This window comes from Oratosquilla oratoria, chromosome 12 (genome assembly GCF_046742065.1).
Source record: "Oratosquilla oratoria isolate Oo_2021 chromosome 12, ASM4674206v1, whole genome shotgun sequence".
NCBI lineage: Eukaryota > Metazoa > Arthropoda > Malacostraca > Stomatopoda > Squillidae > Oratosquilla > Oratosquilla oratoria.
Window position 1 is genome coordinate 40,800,680 of NC_134788.1, and position 23,453 is coordinate 40,824,132.

The 23,453-nt window shown below is 39.5% G+C and overlaps 2 protein-coding genes across 5 annotated transcripts; both read left to right on the top strand.

Annotated features, from left to right (window-relative positions):
* Window positions 1–8,904: 8,904 nt before the first annotated feature.
* On the top strand, window positions 8,905–23,017 carry LOC143031509 (uncharacterized). 4 transcript variants are annotated; one of them, XM_076195447.1, is made up of 3 exons: window positions 8,905–9,196; window positions 9,358–9,531; window positions 20,523–23,017. In XM_076195447.1, exon 3 carries the CDS (start codon window positions 20,577–20,579, stop codon window positions 21,843–21,845), a length of 1,269 nt encoding a protein of 422 aa, XP_076051562.1. In that variant the 5' UTR covers window positions 8,905–9,196; window positions 9,358–9,531; window positions 20,523–20,576; the 3' UTR covers window positions 21,846–23,017. The 4 variants fall into 4 exon arrangements, with proteins under 4 accessions (XP_076051562.1, XP_076051564.1, XP_076051563.1 ...); XM_076195449.1 differs by lacking the exons at window positions 8,905–9,196; window positions 9,358–9,531 and adding an exon at window positions 15,283–15,343 and having other exon boundaries at window positions 20,529–23,017; XM_076195448.1 differs by lacking the exons at window positions 8,905–9,196; window positions 9,358–9,531 and adding an exon at window positions 15,299–15,343.
* Window positions 9,560–14,100, top strand: LOC143031511 (uncharacterized). Its single transcript, XM_076195450.1, has 2 exons — window positions 9,560–9,781; window positions 11,332–14,100. The coding sequence occupies exon 2, from the start codon at window positions 11,352–11,354 to the stop codon at window positions 11,943–11,945; it is 594 nt and encodes a 197-aa protein (XP_076051565.1). The 5' UTR covers window positions 9,560–9,781; window positions 11,332–11,351; the 3' UTR covers window positions 11,946–14,100.
* Window positions 23,018–23,453: the final 436 nt, after the last annotated feature.

The window sequence follows — 23,453 nt, forward strand, 5'->3', positions numbered from 1 at the left end:
TCAGCAACAGCCACAGCACTGGCCCATAAGGAAGAAATATTGGATTGTTTGTTTATGGCAAGGGTGGGGCAATGCAGGATGTTTGCTGTCATGTGTAATGGTTGCATCTGGGGCAGTTTATTTCTGTGGCCAGGAGTACACTGTGGTGGTATTCTTATAGTGCTATATGGTGGCCTGAATACAGTGTTACTAGTGTGGTTCTTATTTTTATTGGAATTTCAGGGAGTGGGGAGTTTGGTAGTCAGCCTTGAAGTGTTTATTTTGTGATTTGATTATGAGTATATTTTTGTATTGATGTGATGTGTGGTACAGGTGGGAGATTATGCTTGAGTAATATGTTTTTCAGTTATTTGTGCTTAAGTGATGTTATGAGCTAGGTGAATAGGGTTAAGGTCTCTTCCGTAGATCTGTGTACCCATCATTTTCTTGTTATGTTCTATGGGAAGGATTTTGGTCTCTATATGCAGTGGTCTATTGGAGTGGGTTTGGCACATCATATTACTACTCTCAGTCCTTTTGTATAGTTTGTAAAGTGTCTTATGTTTTCCAGATTGGTGGGAACCATGCTGTAGAAGCATAGAGGGCGGTTCTTATGAACTGTTTGTAGAATTTGATTGAGGATTCCTTCTGTTGACCATAGCCCAGGCTTGTTACTGATCTTGGTATTTTTCTTTTCTCATTGATTTTCACTGTCAGGTCTCTGGTGTGTGAGATGAAGGTAATGTATCAAAAGAGAGGCCCAGGGTCTTATTGGTTAGAGTATCAATATGACCAATAATTTCTGAGGGGAAGCCTCTATTGTATTTTTCCTAAGCCAATGTTCTTAGAAATTTTGTAGTTGTTTTGTTGGGTTATTATCGTCAAATCATTCTCATAAGTAAGTACTTTGCTGTTGTATTCTGGATCTGGTGTATTATTTATGCAGGTGAAAGGATGGTTCCCTGAGGGAGAGCATATTATACAAATTTGTAGTTACAGAATTTTAGTTAGTTGGGGTTACTTTACATTGTTGGCTAAGAAGTTTGTTAGCCATTTTTTGTCATTGTGTGCATGTATTTATTTACCTAGTTGTATTTTACGGGAAGGGGAGCTATGCTCATGGTGTCCCACTTTTGTATCTCACAGTCTCTAGTTTGCTTTTAAATTCGTGAATGGTTTTTGCATACAATATTGTTTTGTCCAGTTTGTTCCAAGTGTCCACCACTCTATGTGGAAAACTATTCTTCTTCATATCTCTTCTATAACTATATATATATATTTTTTTTCATGTCCTCTTGAGTTTCTCTTGTCCCAATTTAACTCTCATGACAAGGTTGAAAGTGCTGGAGCCATTTTTGTGGTTGTTCTTTGGATTCTTTGATTTTTTTTTTTTTTTTTTTTTCTTTACCTCCTTAGTTCCAATTTTATTCCTGATATTCTATTTTTACTTTCTCTGAACTCCATTATGCTACACTTCTTAATGTTGAGGTTCACTTCCCATTTCTGACTCCAGTTCCAAACTTTATTCAGGTCTTCCTGTAATGATTTGCAATCTGTTTCAGTTTTTACTTTCCTCAACAATTTAGAATCATCAAAGAAGCTCATATAACATTCCACATCATCATCCATGTCATTCACATAAATAGCAAACATCATTGGAGCCAATACAGATCCTTGCAGAACTCTACTAATCACCTCCTTCCAACGTGAATATTTTTTTCTTAGTACTACTCTCATCTTTCTATCATTCAGGAAGTCCTCCATCCAGTTTAGCAGGTTGCCTTGTATCCCTCCTATATTTTCCAATTTTTAAAATGATTTTTATGTGGTACCTTGTCGAAAGCTTTTTGTAAGTCCAAGAAAACACAATCAACCCATCCATCCCCTTCTTGTATTGTATCTATTAGCCTACGGGTAGTGGGTCAGGGATTGGAGATGATTAAAGAAAATGGAGAAAAGTGGGAGGTGAGCCAGCTGTTGTTTGCTGATGACAGGATCAGAGGAGGGATTGAGGAAGTTAGTGACAGAGTTTGAGAAGGTGTGTGAAAGAAGAAAGCTGAAGATAAATGTGGGCAAAAGTAAGGTGATGAGATGTACAAGGGGGAGAGAGTGACAGCAGGCTGGAAGTGAGCATAAAGGGTGAGAAACTGGAGGAAGTGGATAGTTTCAGATACCTGGGTGTGAATGTGACAGGAAAGGGAGGAGTGGGGGTGGAGGTAGAATGCAGATTGAGAGAAGCGAGTAAATACCTTGGTGGATCAAGAAGTAATGAGAAATCGACATCTGGGAATGGATGCTAAGAGGAGGTTATATGAAGGAGTGATTGTGCCAACAGCAATGTATGGGGCAGAAACATGGAACATAAGAGAGGAAGAGAGAAAGAGTTTGAATGTGTTTGAGATGAAATGTCTGAGAAGTATGATAGGGGTTACTAGGCTAGATAGAGTGAGAAATGAGGAGGTGAGGAGGAGAACAGGGGTGGAAAAGGAACTGGGAGATAGGGTATGAGTATTAGGATGGTTTGGACACATGGAAAGAATGAGTGAAGAAAGATTAGTAAAAGAAATGTGGAAGGCGGAGGTGGAAGGAGTGAATATGAGGGGGCGTCCTAGGATGAGATGGATGGATGGGGTGAGAGGGGCATTACAGAGGAGAGGAATGTCTGTTGAGGAAGGACGGGAGAGAACAGAAATTAGGGGTGAATGGATGATGCTGTGATGCATGAGGGGGAGTGGGTGGGGTATGGGGGGTGAGGAAGTATGTATGAGAAAAATTTGACAGCCCGAAGGGATTTCTCCCCGTCTTCTCCTTTTCTGCATGAGGGGATGGAGAGGGGGGGTCACCGAATCTATGAAGTGGCCTTTCTGTGAATGTACTGTGTCTTGCGACTCTGCTTCTGACCCAGGGTAGTGGACAGGATGCAGGAATGACCCGTCATCCAGGAGGTGCCAAGATAGGAGGGAGGGAGGAGGGTGGAGGGGAGTGGAATATATGGGAAATGAAATGGGTGGGAGTGATTTCTATGCCTTTATCTTTTTGGCTACCCCTCGTGTAAGGGGGAGGAAGCTTTTGGTATATGTATGTATGTATCAATGTGGAAATGATTCTATGTCACTTGTTGAAAGTAATGGAAGGGAAGCAGTCATTAATGTTCAGCTCTCCATGTGTGAAAATGTGTAAATACAATTGAAGTTGACAGAGATCTTAGGCCCAGTCAGGAGATAGTACAGTATGTCAACTCCTTGAGCACTGCACGACGTGATGGAGGCAAAGTTGACCATTGGCTACCACCAGGCACACTTGTTTTGGACAGCTTCAATGTGGCTGCTGACACTGACAGAGTAGGCTATGAATTTCTGAAAAATTGGCCCCCCATGGCTCTGGAATAAGAAGCGCTAACAGTTCTCTACTTTTGAACTTTACAAAATCCAAAAAGCCCATCTGGGGTATTGGCTGCATGTTGTTATGGCAAAGTAGCATGCATGCAGTTGATACTTTAGGGTCTATATGGGGCGCCCCTATGGACCAGAGCCACACATCATTTTGTCTGTGATAGAGGAGGACTCTGCTCACAGAGAAATGATGAAACTTTTATCATACTGCTACTGTCCCTCCGTTATGCTGTCCCCCAACCCCTTGTTGCTGTCCTGTACCATTTCTCTGAATTTCATTTCCTTGTTTCGCCTACCCTGTGGTGGGGGGAAAAGAATACTGCCACCAAGTATTTCCACTTGGATCGTAAGAGGCGAGAAAAACGGGACGGGGATTGGGACCAGGCATCCTTCTCCCTGTAGCCCCACAGGGGACATTCCTAAAAAAAAAAGTAAAGGCATAAGAGGGTCTAGGAGTTTTCCAACCAGCACCCTAAGGTTTGGGTCTTTTAATGTGCATGGATGTGGTACAGATGAGAGTAAAAGGGAAGAGATAGGTAGTATGTTTGTGAGAAGAAAGATGGATGTGTTGGCCATGAGTGAAACTAAGTTGAGAGGGAAGGGCGAGTGTGAGTTTGGGAGTGTAATTGGGAGGTATTCAGGAGTGAAGAGAGGGAGAGAAGGGGTGGTTATACTAGTAAGTGAAGAGATAGGTAAACGTGTAGTGGATTGGAAGGAGGTTTCCTCAAGGATAATGTGGATGAAGGTGAAACTGGGAAAGGAGATGTGGGTCTTTGTAAGTTCATATGGGCCTGGTAGTGAGAAGAGTGTAGAAGAAAGGGAGGCTTTTTGAAAATATTTAAATGAGTGCACAGAAGGATTAGGGAGGAAAATCATTGTAGTAGTACTGGGAGACCTTAATACTAGGGTAGGAAATGAACCAATTGACGGAGTGGTTGGGAAATGTGGAGTTCCAGGAAAGAATTGTAGTGGAGAGTTGATGGTGGAGATGTGTCTAGAAAGAGAGTTGATGATAGCAAATACAGTATTTTGGAAGAAAGTCAAGCATAAGTACACATGGGAGAGGATGGTGGATGGAGGAGTGGTAGATAAAACGTTAATGGATTATGTAGTGGTAGATAGCATGATAGGAAGAGTTAAGGATGTACATGTGCTAAGGGGAGAGAGTGGGGGAATGTCAGATAATTTTCTGGTGGAAGGTAAGTTGAGAGTGGAGGATAGATGGAGAAAGAGGAAAAGGACAAAAGGTAGGGAGGTGTTTAGAGTGAACTCTTTACATGAAAAGGAGAAGGAGTACAAGAAGAAGCAGAAAGAGGAGTGGGAGGGAGTGAAGGATAGAGTAGAACTAGGAGTGGAGGAGGAATAGGGATGGTTCAAGGAGGGAGTCACAAAGTGTGCAAGGATGGTGTGTGGAACAAGAAGGACAGGAGGAAATAGAAGGAAGGGTAGTGAATGGTGGGATGAGGAAACAAATAAGGTTGTAGAAGAAAAGAAGAGAGCTTTCACAGATTGGTTACAAAATAGGATGAGGGAGTCATATGGAAGGTACAAAGAAAAGAAAAGAGAAGTAAAGCACAAGATAAAAGAGGCAAAGAGGAGAGCAGGTGTGAAATGGGGTAAGAGTATGAAAGAAAATTTTGAAAGTAATAAAAAGATGTTTTGGAAAGAAATTAAGAGAGGAAGAGGAGGCGAATCAAGTAGAGAAGAAAAGGTAAAAGGTGCAGATGGAGAAATGATAATGGAAGAGAAAGCAGTAAGGGGAAGATGGGCAGAATATTTTAGGGAGTTGCTAAATGTGAAGGAGGATAGGGTGGGAAAGATAGTTGTAGTGGAAATGCTAAGAAAATGACCGTGATGGGTGAGGAAAATGGAGGAGAAATAAGGAAGGATGAAGTGAAGGCAGTTGTTAAGATGATGAGAGCAGGTAAGGCACCTGGTATGGATGGATGCCATGCAGAATGTCTAAAAAAAAAAGGAGGACTGGAGGAGTGCCTGTATAGTTCAACTTTACAGGGGAAAAGGGGACAAGTGTGAATGTAGTAGTTTCAGAGGGAGTAGCTTGTTAAGTGTAGTTAGGAAGGCTTATGGGAGGGTCTTGATTGAGAGGATTAGGAGAGGAACAGAGGGAGTGATTGGCGAGGAGCAGTGTGGATTTAGGACAGGTAGAGGTTGCACAGATCAGATTTTTGTGTTAAGAAAGATATGTGAGAAAGCTATAGGAAAAGGTAAGGATGTTTTTTGGGCTTTTATGGATCTGGAAAAGGCTTATGACAGGGTTGACAGGAAGGCACTGTGGGAGGTCTTGCAGATATATGGGATAGGAGGAAAGCTTCTAGGAGCTGTCAAGAGTTTTTATGAGAGTAGTAGAGCATGTGTCAGGATTAGAAATGGAGAGAGTGAATGGTTTGAGGTAAAGGTGGGACTTCATCAGGGATGTGTTATGTCATGGTGCAAGAGGTAAATGCAAGGGTGGACCAGAGGAGGGATTGAGGAAGTTGGTGACAGAGTTTGGGTGAGTGTGAGATGTACAAGGGGTGAAAGTGGCAGCAGATTGGAAGTGAGCATTAAGGGAGAGCAACTGGAAGAAGTGGATAGTTTTAGATACTTGGGTGTGAATGTGGCAGGAAAAGGTGGAGTGGAGGTGGAGGTAGAATGTTGATTGAGAGAAGTGAGTAAATGCCTTGGTAGATTAAAAAGTGTAATGAGGAATAGACATTTGGGAATGGATGCTAAAAGGAGATTGTATGAAGGAGTGATTGTACCAACAGCACTGTATGGGGCAGAAACATGGAACATAAGAGAGGAAGAGAAAAGGAGTTTGAATGTGTTTGAGATGAGGTGTCTGAGAAGTATGATGGGGCTTACTAGGCTAGATATAGTGAGAAATGAGGAGGTGAGGAGGAGAATAGGGGTGGTAAGGGAGTTGGAAGATAGGGTGGATGAAAGAGTATTGGGATGGTTTGGACACATGGAAAGAATAAGTGAAGAAAGACTAGTAAAAGAGGTATGGAAGGCAGATGTGGAGGGAGTGAACATGAGGGGGCGACCTAGGATAAGATGGATGGTTGGGGTAAGAGGGCCTTTGGGGAAGAGAGGACTGTCTGTTGAGGCAGGACGAGAGAGGACAGAAGACAGAGGTGAATGGAGAATGGTTGTATATGGATGATGTTGTGATGCATGAGGTGGAATGGGTGGGGGGATGGGGGGTGAGGTAGTATGTGTGAGAAAAATTTGATGCAGCCCAAAGGGATTTCTCCTAGTCTTCTCCTTTTCTGCATGAGGGGACGGAGAGGGGGGGGGGGTCGCCGATTTAATTAAGCGGCCTTGCTGTGGATGTGCTGTGTCTTGCGACACTGCCTCTGACCCAGGGCAGTGGACAAGGTACAGGGATGACCCGTCATCCAGAAGGTGCCAAGATATGAGGGAGGGTGGAGGGGAGTGGAGTGTATTAGGGATGGAATGGGTGGGAATAGTTTTCATACCTTTTTTCTTTTTGGCTACCTTCCTTGTAAGGATGAAAAAGCCTTTGGTATATGTATGTGTGTATGTACATATGTAAAAAGCTGAGAGTTACTGGTTCCAGAGGTGAGAGCTACATGGATGAATTTAGTACAGCAATTCTTGAGGGGTGGATGAGGAAACATATTTATGCTTTGTAGTGCTCGGAGGATTCTACAGAAAAGCAGAGTTTACTGAAATGCTGAATTCTTTGGGTCTGTTTGCCCAGGAGTGTGCGGTAGTAATCTCTATTCTGTTTGAAGTGCTTGGCACTCTTGAGGACCTTGAAGAACTGTAGGATACTTTCGAACCTTATATTCGGAAATCTGCTGAGGAATGCACTGGAGAGCGTCCAAAATCGAAGAGCGGGGTGTGTCGCATGAGATACTGGAGAGTATGCATGTGGGCTGTACCGCCAGAATGGCAGACTCAGAAACACCGGAGAAAAATTCTCATGAGGATGGATGAGGAAAGGTACGCCAGGGTGATCGCTAAGGATTTTGAAGGTTATCTTGATGCAAATACTCTTGGGCCAGCTTACCGAGCCCTGATGAAACTCCGTTCCATATTTGTGATTCAGGAGAGCAGTCTTAACAGTTGCTAGTATCAGGCGTGGAGGGGTGCATTCCCTTTGACGAATACATTGAGCAATTACTCATTGATGTCCTTCCGATCGGCCATCTTCCTTTTGCCGATGTTCGGATGGCAGTTGCCAATGCACCAATAGATGGAATTCCGTCCTCTTCGAGAAAAGTCAGAGAAGTTGTAACTTCAAGGGTGGAAGGTGGCATCTGCAACACCAGTGTGGAGCTGCAAGCTGAAAGGCTGTTAGGCTTGTAGTCTTTATTCCACGTTGAGCGCCAAATGTTAGGCTGGTTGTCTTGCCCCACGTTGTGCAGCCAAATGTTAGGCTGATTTGAAGGTAAACTCCTGCGGACAAAAATTTTGTTCAGAGATGAATTATGGGCGGCAAATAATGATAGCTCGTTTTAAGTACGAGAAAAACGGGGGTGGGGGAGAATGTGACGACTGTATCAAATAATGTCTAACTTTGCTTGCGAGGGAGGAAATGAGGAAGCAAGAAGACAGCGAGCCAAGCTCACGGTATGATTCTCTAAAGCAATCTGATTGTGAGGGAGGGGGTAGATAAAAAAAAAAAAAAAAAAACAAGGAGCCAGCGAGTCGGGCTCGCAGTATGATGCTCCGACGCGATCTGAATCTTCGGCGCTAGTCCAGTCTTTATATACATGAGCCAGTCATGACCCGGGCTCCTAATTGACGTGAGTTCAAAGTATGATGCGTGGGAAGTCGGACGTAAAACGTTCTCATGTCAGTGACTCACTAGGTATTGGGGCGTGCGTTCATCAACGAAATCAGTGTTCATTACGTGGTCAGGCGAGGCTCTGCTTAGTCATCGGTAGGACCCGACAATGTCATAGGCTGGTGAACTGCACGTGCGTTTCCTCAATGAGGCTTTGTCCCACCCGTGGTCGAGTCGATGCAGCTAGCCGGCACATTAATCACACGGCTGGACCCACGAGCGATTCCACTGGGGTGCCTCGAGGGTCAAAGGTCGTCTGACGGTGAGGTGAGGAAGGATGAAGACCGAGGAGAGAGGCCATGATATTATATGGGTTGCAAGTGATGTCTGCTGTTTGGCAGTCTTGTACCATTCCCATTTTTTGGAAAATGGCATGGTCGCCCATTAGAAGAGCAAAGGTATTACAACAATTCTGATGCCATTATATTGCTCAGCAAACCTGGCAAGACATTCACCCATCTGTTGATGACATGGGTTTGTTCGCCACTGCTAAAAATTCAGAGATCTGGGCAGTCTGGTTCCACGCCCTGTAAGTCAACAACTGATCTAATCCCAGCGCTCCGTGTTGTGGAACGCCGACGTGAATTTCAATAAGGGTTATTGCAGCCTATGTTGTTATCAAGAAGGTGTTTACCTCGATGCATCATGGGGATGCTATGGGATCTACGGATCCGTGGGATTCCTGCAAGTATCATTGACTTGGTGCCTGTCTTATAATCTGGGACAGAGAATAACGTAAATTATGGAGGAGGCGTGTCTATTTTTTTTCCTGTATGGAGCGAGTATTGGATGCAGTTGTCATTCAATCTCACTGCTGATTGGCAACACTGGCAATAACAAGGTCACTGACCGATGATACATTTCTTATTGAAAAATATACGAGGAATGTTCCCATCTACCCCTAAAATATTTCTTCTATAACTTAACATCTAAGGACTGTCCAGGATACATAGATGGCAAATACCTCATGACAATTTATGTAGCTGCCAGTTACTACATTTTCCACGTAAGTCGCCAGCTTTGTATATATCCTCCCTCGATAGAATTCAAACTACCGATAAACTACTGCATAAGCAAACAGACATGAGACAGCGGATGAATGGGTAGAGAACTTAGTCTAGCGCACACTTTATTCAGATTTCTCACTCATGATATGCTTTCTTTAAGAAAACTGCAGCGGTGAGGCGGGGGATAAATATAACGAGGAAAAAAAATCAGAACGAACTATAGAATCAGCATCCACTTCGAAAAGAGGTTTGGTCTCCAGTGGAAATGACTTTGGAGAGAAGATAATAATTGTAGTCTGCTGCCTAGTTCAGCTTGATAACCACATTATTTCATGTAAGTATCAGATAAAATGTAAGAGACAATTTCAGGTCGGAGACGGCCAACAAATGTAGTGAGTCCCAAGCTTTCTGACATTGTACCCTGGGTGCATTCCTGGTAGCACGATATACCTCTCCCGTGACCATCTAATCTAGATTGGGTTTTCACTAGTTCCATATACATCTGTAGAGAATGATAACAACGATAAAGAATATAAGGATTCATGTGATAATGAAACAAGTAACTATTTAAACAAGAAGCTAAGGTAATTCATATCATTCGTGGCGTTTGCTTTTTTCTTGTAAAGTTTCATACATTTTTTTTATTCTTACTGCTAACAAGCTGTACAATTTATTACTCCTTTTGTAATAAGAGGGGTTGTAGCCTTTATTGGAACTGTGCTGATAGTGTCCTGTCTCTGTCTTGACTTACCATAAATTTTCCTTTGCCTGGTGCCAGACTATTTTATTAATTTCCTCAGCAAGTTCAGCAATTCCTTGGTAATAGAGGGATTGGTATAAACTGAAAAAATGAGAATTACAGAATGTGTATATATACTGCAAAGTGAACATATTCTTAAAACAGTATATTATTATAGGTATGAGTATTCTTAACTATGTATTAGTAATATATGCATAAAGTAGTCTTGTTTTAAGACTAAGCCTTGATTTGAGTAGCATTTGTGATATTTTGTTTAAACTTTTGTTTTAAATATTGTATAGGTCATATTGCTTAAGTTGGGGTTGCCTAGTGACACTGATTTCTGTGGGTAAACAAACTTCCTCATTCCAACAAGGCAAGTAGGTTAGGTTATAGAGGTAACCACCTTCCATACATATTCATCCACTTATGAGATGGGTGAGTGGGGTTGAGGGCTCAAGGATTAAAATATATGTACATATAATTTTCATATATGATGTCATATCATCGTCAGTATACATATATAAGACTGATTTTTTTTTCTTTAATTTGAAACTGTAGTAAGACTTTGGTTTCTGGGTGTAAGTGTTCTATTGGGGTGGTTTTGATGTATCCATATGTTATTCTCAATGCTCTATTTTGAAAGGTTAGTAAAGTGTCTATATCCTCAGGTCATTAAAGGTTGTAGAGAAAATTGACAGAAATCTATCCATTTGGGACAGAAGGACACCACAAGGTCATAGGATTAAATTGATGATGATCATATGTCTGAAGTATGTCAAAAAACCCTCTTCTTTATAGATGCATGAACTCCCAGAGTAACTTAGATGATGAAATAGGTTGAGCTAAAATTATAGAGAATTAAAAATTAAGTACAATAGTTGGAGAAAAAATAGATGAGACATTGCAAATATATTTTATTTCCTGTATATGACAGTGAGGCACATTTGTATGCACACATGACCCAGTGGTGCATTGGTAGCATTTGCAGCTGCCACTACAGTGGCCTGGGTTCAAATCCTTCCCAGGGCTGAAATAATTTCAGTATTGCTGCGCTGCGAGTCACTCCAACTCTCGTGGGCGGGGAGTTGGGGTGTGTGTGCATGTAAGGTCACAGCATTACCTATAGATTGGTCACATATGAGCACTGAGCTCTCTTCCTAGAGGGTAATAGCTGTTGATCACAAGTCGAACACATGATGCAAGACCATGGTGAATCACGCACACACACACAAAGATATATGACATGTGTGGGAGTAATAGAGCAGGAGTGTATGAAGTGCATGCATACATGGGCTGTGATTTTATTTATTTATAATTATTATTTTTACATATGCAAACCCAGTAAGAAAATACTGTTATTGGTTTATAATTAAAGGGTTTTGATCTCCAAAGGTACAAGAAGGCATGCAACAATGTCGGAGTCATCTAGTAAGAAAGGAAGATCTTTGAAGAGGAATACTAAGGAAAAAACAAAATTGTTTAAATGTAGAAATTCAGAAGGAAAAACAAAATCTGATCCTGGATCTTGCTCCAAAGATCCCTGTGTGAGAGAAAAGAACTGTGATAAATACTTTATATGCAGAGTATGTAATACTTCTTTTTCAAAATCTGATCATTTGAAGAGTCACATGAGAACTCACACTGGTGAGAAGCCGTATAAGTGTAACTTATGTGAGTCCTTCTTTTCTCACTCTGGTGGTTTGACAGTTCACATTAGAACCCACACTGGTGAGAAGCCGTATAAATGTACCCAGTGCGAGTCTTCATTTTCTGAGTCGAGTAGTTTGAAGAAACACACGAGAATTCACACTGGAGAAAAACCTTACAAATGTACGTTTTGTTTGTTTTCGTGTTCTCAATCGAGTAGTTTGAGAAGTCACTTGAGAACTCACACAGGTGAAAAGCCATATCAGTGTACTTTATGTGGATTCTCCTGTTCTCAGTCTTGTAACTTAAAGAGTCACATGAGAACACATATTATTGAGAAGCCTTATCATTGCAGTTAAGAGAATTCTTTTACTTGAGGAGAGGTCAAGGAGTTGATAGAAAATTAGGTGAATATGATTGGGAGTTCAAATAAAAGATAACAAAAGCAGTATTACTATTTAGTTAAGTAGCTAGGATAAGTAAAGTATGTGGTTATGCTTGTAAGTAGAAACATATAAATGTGTTTTTAAGTAATAATTGTATTGTTATTATTCATAAATATTTGTTATAGATACTACTGCCTTTTGATTATATTCAGCATGTCCAAAAATATTAATTAAATTTAGATACAGGAAGTAAAAATGACTGGCCCTTTGATAGGTTTACATTTAAACAATACCAGTGAAATATAATTTCTGCTAAGAAGCTCTTTAGTATTACCAATTTGAAATTTTAGTATTTAGTATTACTAATTTGAAATGCTAAAGCTATAACTAAAGATCTTTTTTTTATCCCTGGGTAGTAAGTGCATCAGCATATGAATATTAAAACAAATGATAATAACCTTTCTTATAGGAAGTTATTGTTTTCATCAATGCTTTGGCTGTTAACACAGGAAGTACCATCTTCAGGATTAATGTATGGTATTTCATCACCAAGAATTAGTGTGTTAATACTTGGGGAGAATATTACACTGGTAAAGGAAATACTTTAGGAGACTATATGACAAACAACCAAGAATGATAAAAAAAGAAGGTTAATTCACTTCAAATTAGGAATAATAAATGGTTGCATCAAAATAACATCAATAGAACCTCTACATTTGGAAACCGAAATAATTTCTGTAGAGCAGCACATAGGAATGATGGTCACACAGTTCTATACAAGAGTCCTTTAACATTGAACCTGATCACTGGTGGAAAATGTAGTAACACCTTTGTTAATCACAACTGACACCATAGCCAGAAGAGTTGAATAAGCAAATCTATATACTTGGATCACTAATAGCAATCCTCTTCAGCAGTTAGCAATCAAAATATATAGATTTGCTTATTCAGCTCTTTCTTCCAACTGTGGTGTCAGTTGTGATTGAACCTGATATTGCTCAATAAGCATCATAACAGACTCCAACTGGCCCAACATGACCTCTTCCAAATAGCAATAAATCTCTTCACAGAGGGACTTATGGTCAGATTTAAAGGACATGGCTAGTATTCAGAGTGTGTACATATTCTAAAGTGTTAGATGTATCTGGGTGAGAGGCAATTGTTGTGTTGTCAGATGCAAAAAACACAGGAAACACAACAGTATTTTAATACAACCTTGGGAGTCTATAGGAGTGTTCATAACCCAGAGACAAAGGTTACTCTCAGAAGTGGTTACGATTTCAGGCTTATATAATTGAAAATACAAGTTTTTAACCAATCTATGTTATGATATGATTACCCTTTCATGTGGAGAGAAGACACTGTGGGCATGAATACTATGCTCTCTGCTGACAAAATCATATAGTTTGCATATACCAGGCTATCTTTCCCATTTCCTCCAACTTCATTCTTCTACTCAATTCCTGCATTCACCTCCCTCATCACTGTTATAAAAACTCCTTTCCTATCATTCCTCCAAAACAGGTTATCATGCAAATCACAGCATGACAGACATTTTGGTGCCAAAAGAAAGAATTCATACCACATTCTTCAACAACCAATATGTCTACACTGTATTTTACTTGGAAAAAGCACATAGCAGCCTGGAGATGATGAATCTAACCTAAGCTAACCCTAGGCTCCCATCTTTGTGTCCCAATTCTTCTTCCATAACACTTTTTGAGTACATACAGGGACATCCATTCCTCCACACATCCAATATAAAGGAGTACCCTAAAGAAACATCCTCTTCACTGGCTTAATTCTATGTTGAAAACCACCCTCCTCACACCAACCATTTTCTCCAGAGAGCTATATAATTTGATCCATTTTCCACCTAAAATCAATCACCATGCACTTTTGTCAACGACACAGATGCAAAGACACTACATCAATACATCTTTGCAATTCTCCTCCTAGTTGAAGATGCGGTTTCTAGATCCTGTTGCTCGGCTCTCGCCAAACATCTAAAAAATTCGTGCCTTCGAACCTGTGCTCAACAATTGTTACCCCATACAAGCTGGGAAACCGACAGACGATTCCTCTGTAATCGTGGCCAAATCTCCATCCTGTGCAACATTCCTCATGGATGACGAACCCCTTTTTACCACACACGCAGCCCTACGAACATTTGACAAGTGCTCTCTCGACGAGATTAGGTTTTCTTCTTTGTATCCCTTTTCGGGGTTTTGCAGCCCTCTCCGTCTTGTCTCCTGCCGAAGAACAGGAAGGCAAGATCTCGCAAACATTGTGAAGGAGCTGCTCCCTCACCTCCTCTAAATGGTGTTCCTGGATTAAGCTCCCACCTAGAGTTGATGTCGAGCTCGGTGCGATCATAGTCTGATGTCATATTGTTCTCAGTGCACCCATATATAACACATCAATGACATTTTTTTTTAAATTATATTTAAGTATATCGGTAAAGTCCTGTCAATAATGATTTTGATAAAGGGATGTTTGTAAATCACAATAACCTTGGGGGCCCCACCGTGGCTCGGTTGGTAACCGTATGGGGGATTCGGCGTCTGAATCTTGACCGCTGCTCTGAGGTTAGGAAGGGCATCTACTCGAAGCCATGGCCCCTTGCACCTGCTCACCTCGGCCCTGAGCTCACTTGGGTATCACTGTGTGTGATACATCAGCTACATCCGGGTATCATGACGGCAGTGGCATACTGTGGATATCGTCTCCTGCGCTATATGAACAGTTCAGCACCACCGGCATGGTCGAGGTCCGAGCGGATACCAGCCGTGCAAAGCACGAGAGATAGAAATAGATTATGATAATAACCTTGAATACTTAAGTATTGGCACCTCGTAGTGTTATGTCTTTTCCTTTTTATGTTGAGGGACTACTTTTTAATCCGAGTCATGCAGATAATTTGAATTGTAACCAAAGTTGGAAATCTATTCTTTTGTATGACGAGTGTCGGAGTGTTATCCTTTGGCACACTTCAACACCCTTATCTCTAAACGGCACTAGGCTCAGGCCCAGCTTGTCAATATCGACATCCAGTAGAGCTGACAAGTGGATGGCTTTGTCCTGCTGTTGTTAGCAGGTGGCAAAAAGACGTACACTGGTCAGTCTTTTTCTTCCTACTATTCTTTGGCAAAGATCTATGGAAGAGTCTGAGGACCATTACTTGCTACAGCATTCCTATGGGTTTCGAACCAATGAAACTTAAACCATTTTTTAATTGTCATTGTGCCTTAGCGTTTACAAGATTTCCCTCCCACTAATATGGTTGGTGTATTATCATACGCCTGGCAACCATATCCATGGTCGTGGTGTAAACAAGAATGGAGGCCTAAAGGATAAGACCAAAATCTGGTGTAAGGTTTTAGATTTCAGGTCATTTTTTGGTAGATTTTATCAATGTGGCCTTAAGCTTTAAACTATATACATAAGTTAAATATGTTCCAAGTGTCGAGTGGATGGCAGATGATGTCTAGGTTTACTGAAAGGTGGCGTGGTTTAGACAGTCGTAACGAACAAGAAGATAACATATCAGATATGATATCCACGAGAAAGTTTATAACTTGTAAATTACAACAGTCACAAAATTGCAAAACCTATTGGTGTGAATATGCGTTGATATTGGTATTTTCAAGCACTAGGAGCGTCATCCGGGAGTTGTGTCATGGGAGAATTCCAAAACAATAGTTTCGTAATCAAGATTTGGACCAATGACGTAGACAGGGACTTCACGGATCGACAAGTATGTGAAATGGAAGAGGAGTAGGGGCTCTGGTTGACAGGATATAGAATTCCGTTAAAGTGTAGAATTCAATTGTTACGATTGCTGGGGGCGTGATCTATTTTCTTACGGACAAAATCGTAAGTTAGGATAGGTTAAAATGATGTTAAATTAAGCCGAATTATCGCCATAATTTTATATGTGACCCTTAATCAGCAAAATCCACAGAACAAAAGTCAAACAATAATTCATTGACGAATAAACAGCAATAATAATTTATGAAGAAATATGCCTCAAGGTCGGGGTTGGTCATTTCTGGACAGAAAAACGCCAACTCTTATGGCGGAAAGTAGCCCACGCGTTCGCGTCTTCCGTTTTATTGGATGTGTTAATTTTTCAATTCTAAAGACAGTTTATCAATATAACCAACTTAATCGATTTTTTTATTATCATCTATGCAAATAGTTATTTTTCTCTCTAAACTGGTATATGGTAAAATATTTCATAACCAGTTGGATTTTGAAAATTCATTTTGTGTTGTAAATTTGTGAATCAGACAACATCACTTTGGGTTTCATTATCTATTTACAATTTCCCTCTAGTTAATCCTGTCTTTTGCACTCTTACCACATACATCCAAAGTCCCATACATTCCATTCCTGTGACATGTTCGTGGTCTTCCTGCCAAGTTCGCTATGTTAATTTTTTTAATACTTATTCTATTTTTCTTTCCATGTCACCAATCCCCTCAGTAATTTTCTGTGTACTCTATTCAACAGTTTTCTTCCCACCCCAGTCATATGCCTCACCAACATATTTTTCTCTCTACTTCCATTATAATTTATCTCCATATCCACTCCTCCATTCACTTTTGCATGTGACCCCACACAATCATGCTTTCACACATCCTTTTGTCTGCATTGATGCTTAGATACCCTTTTCATTCCTTCCAGGCATATCCTTTCTTTACTCTATAATGTGCTGAATGGAGTACCTGCTCCAGCACTTGGCCTTCAAGCCAAAAATTTCATAAATCAATCAACCAATCAATCTTTACCCTAAAATTCATCTCCCGAATACTTAAACTCCATTTTCTCCAGCCTAGCAATCTTCACATACAACCTGCCATCATTATTCCTTGCACATCTCAGTCACTTTACTTTTGGTCACATTTATTTTCTTACCAAATATTTCAGACACTCCTCAGAATCAGCCAGAAATGCAGGTGCCTTTTCCCCTAATGGGGGTTGCAGTTTTCTTTGAATGTTCATAGGAGAAAAATATTGGAAAGGGAAATCCCAGTCACCATCACTCCACCCTATTTAGTCTCCTTTTACAACATACATTGTTAAGGAAACTAAAAACATCAATGAAAGAATGAAACAAGTTGGAACTCCAGAAGTCATAAGGGAAATGGAAGTAAACAGCTGCTTCTAAAGTGGAACAATAGAAAAATAGACTACATTATCCATAAGTGATAAAATCCCAATTTAAAAAAAAAGATAAAGAGATATAGAAATAGTGACAGTAATGACAGATTGATAGAAAGAAGGAAACAGAACATTTTCACTGCTCATGCAGGAGTGTGCACACAAATTTACAAAGTTGTAACATGTGGGTTTGGACCTGTGTTCATGGGAACCCATAATTTTATTTCCTTATCAAACTTTGGCTTTGATTATATTGTTGGTCTGGATCATATTTTCATCCAACTTACACCATAAGTCTATGCACCACCGTGAAAAGTTGTACTTCCCCACATCTTTTAAACATGCTTGTTTTTCTATAATTTTTCCCATAACCTCTTGTTAATCTTTTATACCATACCAGCATATCCTCGGTCTATTTTCTTTATCTCTTATCTAAGTATTTTGATCATGTTCTCTTCACTCTTCCAGTAATGGAAGTCCCTGTGTTCTCAGTCTTTCCTCGTATGTCTTGTCAGTTACAGTTGGAATTATCTTGCATTCTCTATTTTTATTATAGCTTTAGGTGTAGTTACCACACCAGTGCTCCATATTCCAGTGTGGGATGAATCAGACTTCCAATAATTTTTTTTCACCATGTCTTCTTCCATATAATGAAATACTTTTATATTTTGTATTTACTTAATTTTAGTATACAGGAAGGAAACAAAGTTTGTTAGGCCCTGTCTCCTACTCTCTAATTTATCTCAGCCTCAAATTCATGCACAGTTTCAACTTGATCTAATATCCTTGATTTCCAATGTTCATTTGAAATTATGTATTGTTCAAGCTTGGGTTATATTACATTCCAAGTATTTATGCGGCCTTGCTATGGATATACTGTGTCTTACGACACTGCTTCTGACCCAGGGCAGTGGGCAAGATGCAGGGATGACCTGTCATCCAGGAGGTGCCAAGATAAGAGGGAGGGAAGTGGCTGGATGGGAGTGGAGTATGTTGGGTATGGAATGGGTGGGAGTGGATTTTATGCCTTTGTTTTTTGGCTACCTTTCTTGTAAGGGGGAAAAAGTCTTTGGTATATGTATGTATAATGAAAACTATTTCTTCTCATCATTTAGATATGTGGTCTTTATTTATTCCCATGACCTCTTAAAGCTCTCCCAACCTTAATTAATAGATCTCTTGTGTCAATACAGTCTTTCCCCATTAGTGACCTGAATACTGTAATCTATCACCCTTTTTACTTTGATCTTTCAGTGTTGGTCGACCCAGTGCTTTTAGTCTTTCCTCATATAGTTTATCGGGGAGGCTGGGAACCAGTTTGATTGCTGTCCTTTGTATTCTATTGATCTTGCTTACATACTTCATTCTGTGTGGGGACCATACCACTAGCACATATTCCAGTTTTGGATGAATCAGGGTTTCAATTATTTTTTTCATCTACTCATCCATATACTGGAGAGCCACTTTAATCTTCTGCAGCAGTCCATACATCTCCCACAATCCTGATGATATGCCTGTCAGGTGGCATGTTGTCTTTAATCAATAATCCCAAATCTTCATTCTCTTTTGTTTTTGTAATGGGTTCTTTTCCCAAAGATGGTCTTTTGCTGCTATTGCCTATATCCATTTTTTTTTTCTTTTTTGTAATGAAATTCATTTCCCATTTTTGGTTCCATTAAAAAGTGTTGACTGTATCTTTTTGCAGTAGTCTACAGTCCTCATTTTTCATTTTACTCATGATATTTTTATCATCTACATATATGTTAGCATAGCTTGTTATACCTTCCATCATGTCATTGATATAGACCAGAATTTTTTTTAATGTAATCACTGAACCTTGTGGAACTCTGCTCATTAATGCTCTCCATCTTGACATCTTTCCTTCAAAAATTAATTCATACATTCAAGTAGTTACCCTCACAATCCTTCAACAAATTCCAATTTCCACATAAGTCAATTTTGGGGTATTTTATCAAAAGCCTTCTGTAGGTTGAGATACACATAGCTCACCCACCCTTTTCTCTTGCAGAATGTCAATTACTCCCATGTAAAAGCATAAAAGGTCCAACACACACAGCCTTCCAAAATATGAAGCCAAACTGTCTGTCAAAATGCTCATCTCTTCTAGATATTTGGTCCATCAATCTTTCACATAATTTCACTTTTGTGCTAGTCAGTGATACTGGACTATAATTTAGTGATGATGCGAACACATCCAATTGCATATCTATGAAAGGTAATGATGTATTTACCTAGTTGTATTATACGGGAAGGGAGCTATGCTCGTGGTGACCCGTCTTTGTATCTTTCAGCATCAAGTTTATTCTTAAAATCGTGAATAGTATTTGCACACACTGTTTTTTCATCTAAGTTATTCCATATATCCAGCATTCTGTGTGGGAAGCTATTCTTTTTCCTATCTCTTCTATAGTTGTCCTTTTTGAGTTTCTTTTCATGACCTCTTGTTTTTCCATTGTCATTTTTTAGTAAATCTTTTCTGTCAAGGATTTCCATTCCTTTCATGATTCTATATATAGTCAGTAGATCACCTCTTTCTCTTCTTTGCTCTAGTGTTGGTAGTTCTAGCTTCGATAATCTTTGTTCATATGTTAATTTGGAAAGAGCTGGTGCCAACTTTGTTGTTGCTCTCTGTATTCTTTCTAGTTTCCTTATATTCTTTTTAGTACTGGGTGTCCATAGTGTCGCTGCATATTCCAGTTTTGGTCTAATCAATGTGACTAATATTTTTTTTTATCATTTCTTCATCCAAGTATTCAAATGCCACTTTCATTGACCTTAGTCAATGTAAGTGGCATTTGAATACTTGGATGAAGAAATTGTGTAACCCACTTTTCATGATGTTCAAGGAAAGAGAAAATACAAGAAGCTAGGCTCTTCCTTCAAAGATTCAGGAAAAGATGCATAATGAAGGAATGTGTGCATTTGTAAGTATACACATGCACAAACTCACAGTTCTCTGTAAAGATATAACTGAAATTCAGATCCATCCATTTCAGAACTATTAGGTTGGAAAGTAATTTTCCTTGTGTAAGAACTATAAGAGTTCATAATGAAGGAATATAATGTGTTTTTGGACAGAAAAATATTGTAAGCCATCTGCAGTAGCTTCATTTTTTTGGGTGATAAATCGGTTAAACAGATTCTTAATGTCCATGGTCCAGTTAAGATTAAAAATGGTATAGAGGTATCTAGCATTGATGTAATATTAACCAGACTAATCTGTAATATATATGCCTATTTTGGCTTCTTTTTTCCCAAGTTTGTATTCAAACAGCTCTCAAGAATGATTTTATTTTTCACATATATGAATACAATAAGAATGTATGTGTATTAATGTGTAATCACAGATTTTTTATTTCCAAGGTACAGAAAGGCATGCAGTAATATCAGTTCAATGAGAAAAGAAGATTCTTTAAGATGAATAGCAAGACAGAACAGCTGCTTGGTGATAGACACTCTGAAAAGGAAACAAACACTGATATACCGTGCACTAAAGTTTCTTATGAAAAGGAAAGTTTTAAGAAATATATCAAATGTGAAGTATGTGATGGTTCATTTTCTAAAGGTTCTCTAAAGGTGCACATGAAAACTCATACTGGCGAGAAGCCTTACAAGTGCACCTTGTGCGAGTCTTCGTTTTCACAGTGCGGTAGTCTCCAAAGACACATGAGAACACATACCGGAGAAAAGCCGTATAAATGTACTGTTTGTGAATCTGCATTTTCAGAGTCCGTTCGTTTAAGGTGTCACATGAGAACTCATACAGGCGAGAAGCCTTATCATTGTAATTTTTGTGTGTCTTCGTTTTCTGGATCGGGTCAGTTGAAGCTTCACATGAGAACTCACACAGGTGAGAAGCCTTATAAATGTAAATATTGTGAGTCTTCGTTTTCAGGGTCAGGTAGTTTGAAAAAACATATTCGAGTTCACACTGGGGAAAAACCGTACAAATGTACCCTTTGTGAAGCTTCATTTTCCGAGTCTGGTGGTTTGAAGAGTCACATGAGAACTCACACAGGCGAGAAGCCTTATAAATGTAGTTTATGTGAATCTTCATTTTCAGAGTCTTGTAGTTTGAGAAGTCACATGAGAACTCACAGTGGTGAGAAGCCGTACAAGTGTGCTCTTTGTGAGACTTCATTTTCTGAGTATGGTACTTTGCAGAAGCATATAAGAACTCACACTGGCGAGAAGCCGTATAAATGTAGTGTGTGTCAGTCTTCATTTTCCCAGTCGGGTCATTTGAAGAGTCACATGAGAATTCACACTGGTGAGAAGCCGTTTAAATGTACCATGTGCAAGTCTTCATTTTCTCAATCTGGTCATTTGAAAAATCACCTCAGAACACACACTGGAGAGAAACCTTTTCATTGTTCTGTATGTGAAGCTTCATTTTCTCAGAAAGTTGGCTTGAAAAAACACACAAGCATGCATGCAGAAAAGAAGTCTTATCAAAGAAGTTTAGATATTCCTTGTAAGAGTTCCATTTCTCAAACATTAAATTCTGCTGGAATTATTAGAATGCTTAGACATGAAAAATCCCATGACAGTATGTTGTGTGTTCAAGAAGAAGTCAAGAAGGAGGGGGCAGAGAACTTAATTATCATGACAGAGAGGTCAGTTGAAATAGTAGTGTCTCAAATAAAGGAAGAGAACAAAATGGAAAAAACAGACACTGTAGAATAACTATTTAATCAACAGCAATGTTAGGTTAAATGTTGATGCATAGTTAAAAGTGTGTAGGAACTGAGATGTTTAATCTTTTCCATACTTTCATTGAATGCAGGTGTAGCTTTCAGTGTGATAGGATCTTCATAAAGTATATATTTTCTGGGGAAGGTGGGTGAAGAAAACTTAGAGTATACATCTGACCAGTTTCACATTAAGGTTTGTTCAAGAATAAAATTAGACCAAGATCCATTTCTTTTCCATCCACTCTCCCCAACTTGTCATAGTGTCAATATAGTATTTTCTCCTTCTACCATATGTATAAAAAGCTTGATGCAGTACAATTTTTTATTATAAAAGAATTACTGTAGTTAGGTCAGATTTTTAGTCTTCAAAGCAAATTGATGTGTAATTTCTACTTGAGAGTGATTTTTGAATATTAGCTAAGGACACTCATTTTCATCTAATAAAGCTACAGGATATATAAGTAATATTTTAAATCACCTATTTCCTGCCAAGTGATAGTTTTTATGTTGAATATTTTTAGTACTTGGGATCTTTGCTTTTGAAAGTTGCACCATGATTATGCCATGGTGCCACAAAACTGTGTGCACTCACAGCAACACCATTATAAAAAAAAAAAAAAATTACTACCTCCACCTGGGGGTGTAGCCCCAAGGTGGTAACTGGTCTTTGAAACAGGCTCTATGTTCAAGCACCCTATCATAACTTTCCCACTTTGATTCCAACTTATATATTTTTGTCAGGTTAAAAGAAGAGTGCACCAATATTTGCCCTTCCACACCTCCCAGTGACTGGTTGGAGAGTGTTATTCCCTGGCACTCTTTAACACCCTGATATTTGAAACTGGTATTACACTGGCAGGTTTTATATGAGCACAGTATGTTCAGTGAGCATCATTTTTACAAGCAGCTCATGCAATTGATTACACCGTATGGGCTATGCTCATTCATTCTATAATGATAATTTTATTTGGCATAGAATCAATATACATGAAGTGCAGATAATAACAGGAACACATAGTTTGAAATAATAATTGCAATTGCTGAGGATAACACAAAAAAGCATGTGAGCTGTGAATTGCTGGCCTGCATCAGAGGCTAGAGCTGTTTGCGTCATGTTCTGCACCTACTTCAACAATATAGGAAAATTTGTTGGCCAGGATGCTATGGTTTTCAGATAAAATAAATTTGCCACATTATTATTTATGTTTAATCTTTACCTCTACTTGTACCCAGGTGCAGATACAAGGGGGGGCCCAGGGGGCCCAGGCCCCCCCCCCCCCAAATGCCCCGAGTATGGTACACTCATCTCGAGTTTGATTCTCCTTGGATAAACACTTTTTAGTGTGAATCTATGATTTGAATTATATTTGTGAATTATATATGATTTTACATACGATTATGAGCAAAACAGACTTAGGTTTCTGGACCAATCTCCAAGCCAACAGCATTATTCTTGGGTTAAAATATCGGCGTGTTTCAAGTACCGGCTATCGCTTATCGGTTTGCCCCCCCCCCCTCAAATAACATTCCTGGATCCGCATCTGCTTGTACCTTGCCTAAAAAGGCTATAAGATGCATTGCAAATACTACATGTTGTTTT

What these genes read in the sequence shown, in the direction of transcription:
- LOC143031511 (XM_076195450.1), top strand. Translation starts at nt 11,352, where the DNA reads ATGTCGGAGTCATCTAGTAAGAAAGGAAGATCTTTGAAGAGGAATACT.
- LOC143031509 (XM_076195447.1), top strand. Translation starts at nt 20,577, where the DNA reads ATGAATAGCAAGACAGAACAGCTGCTTGGTGATAGACACTCTGAAAAG.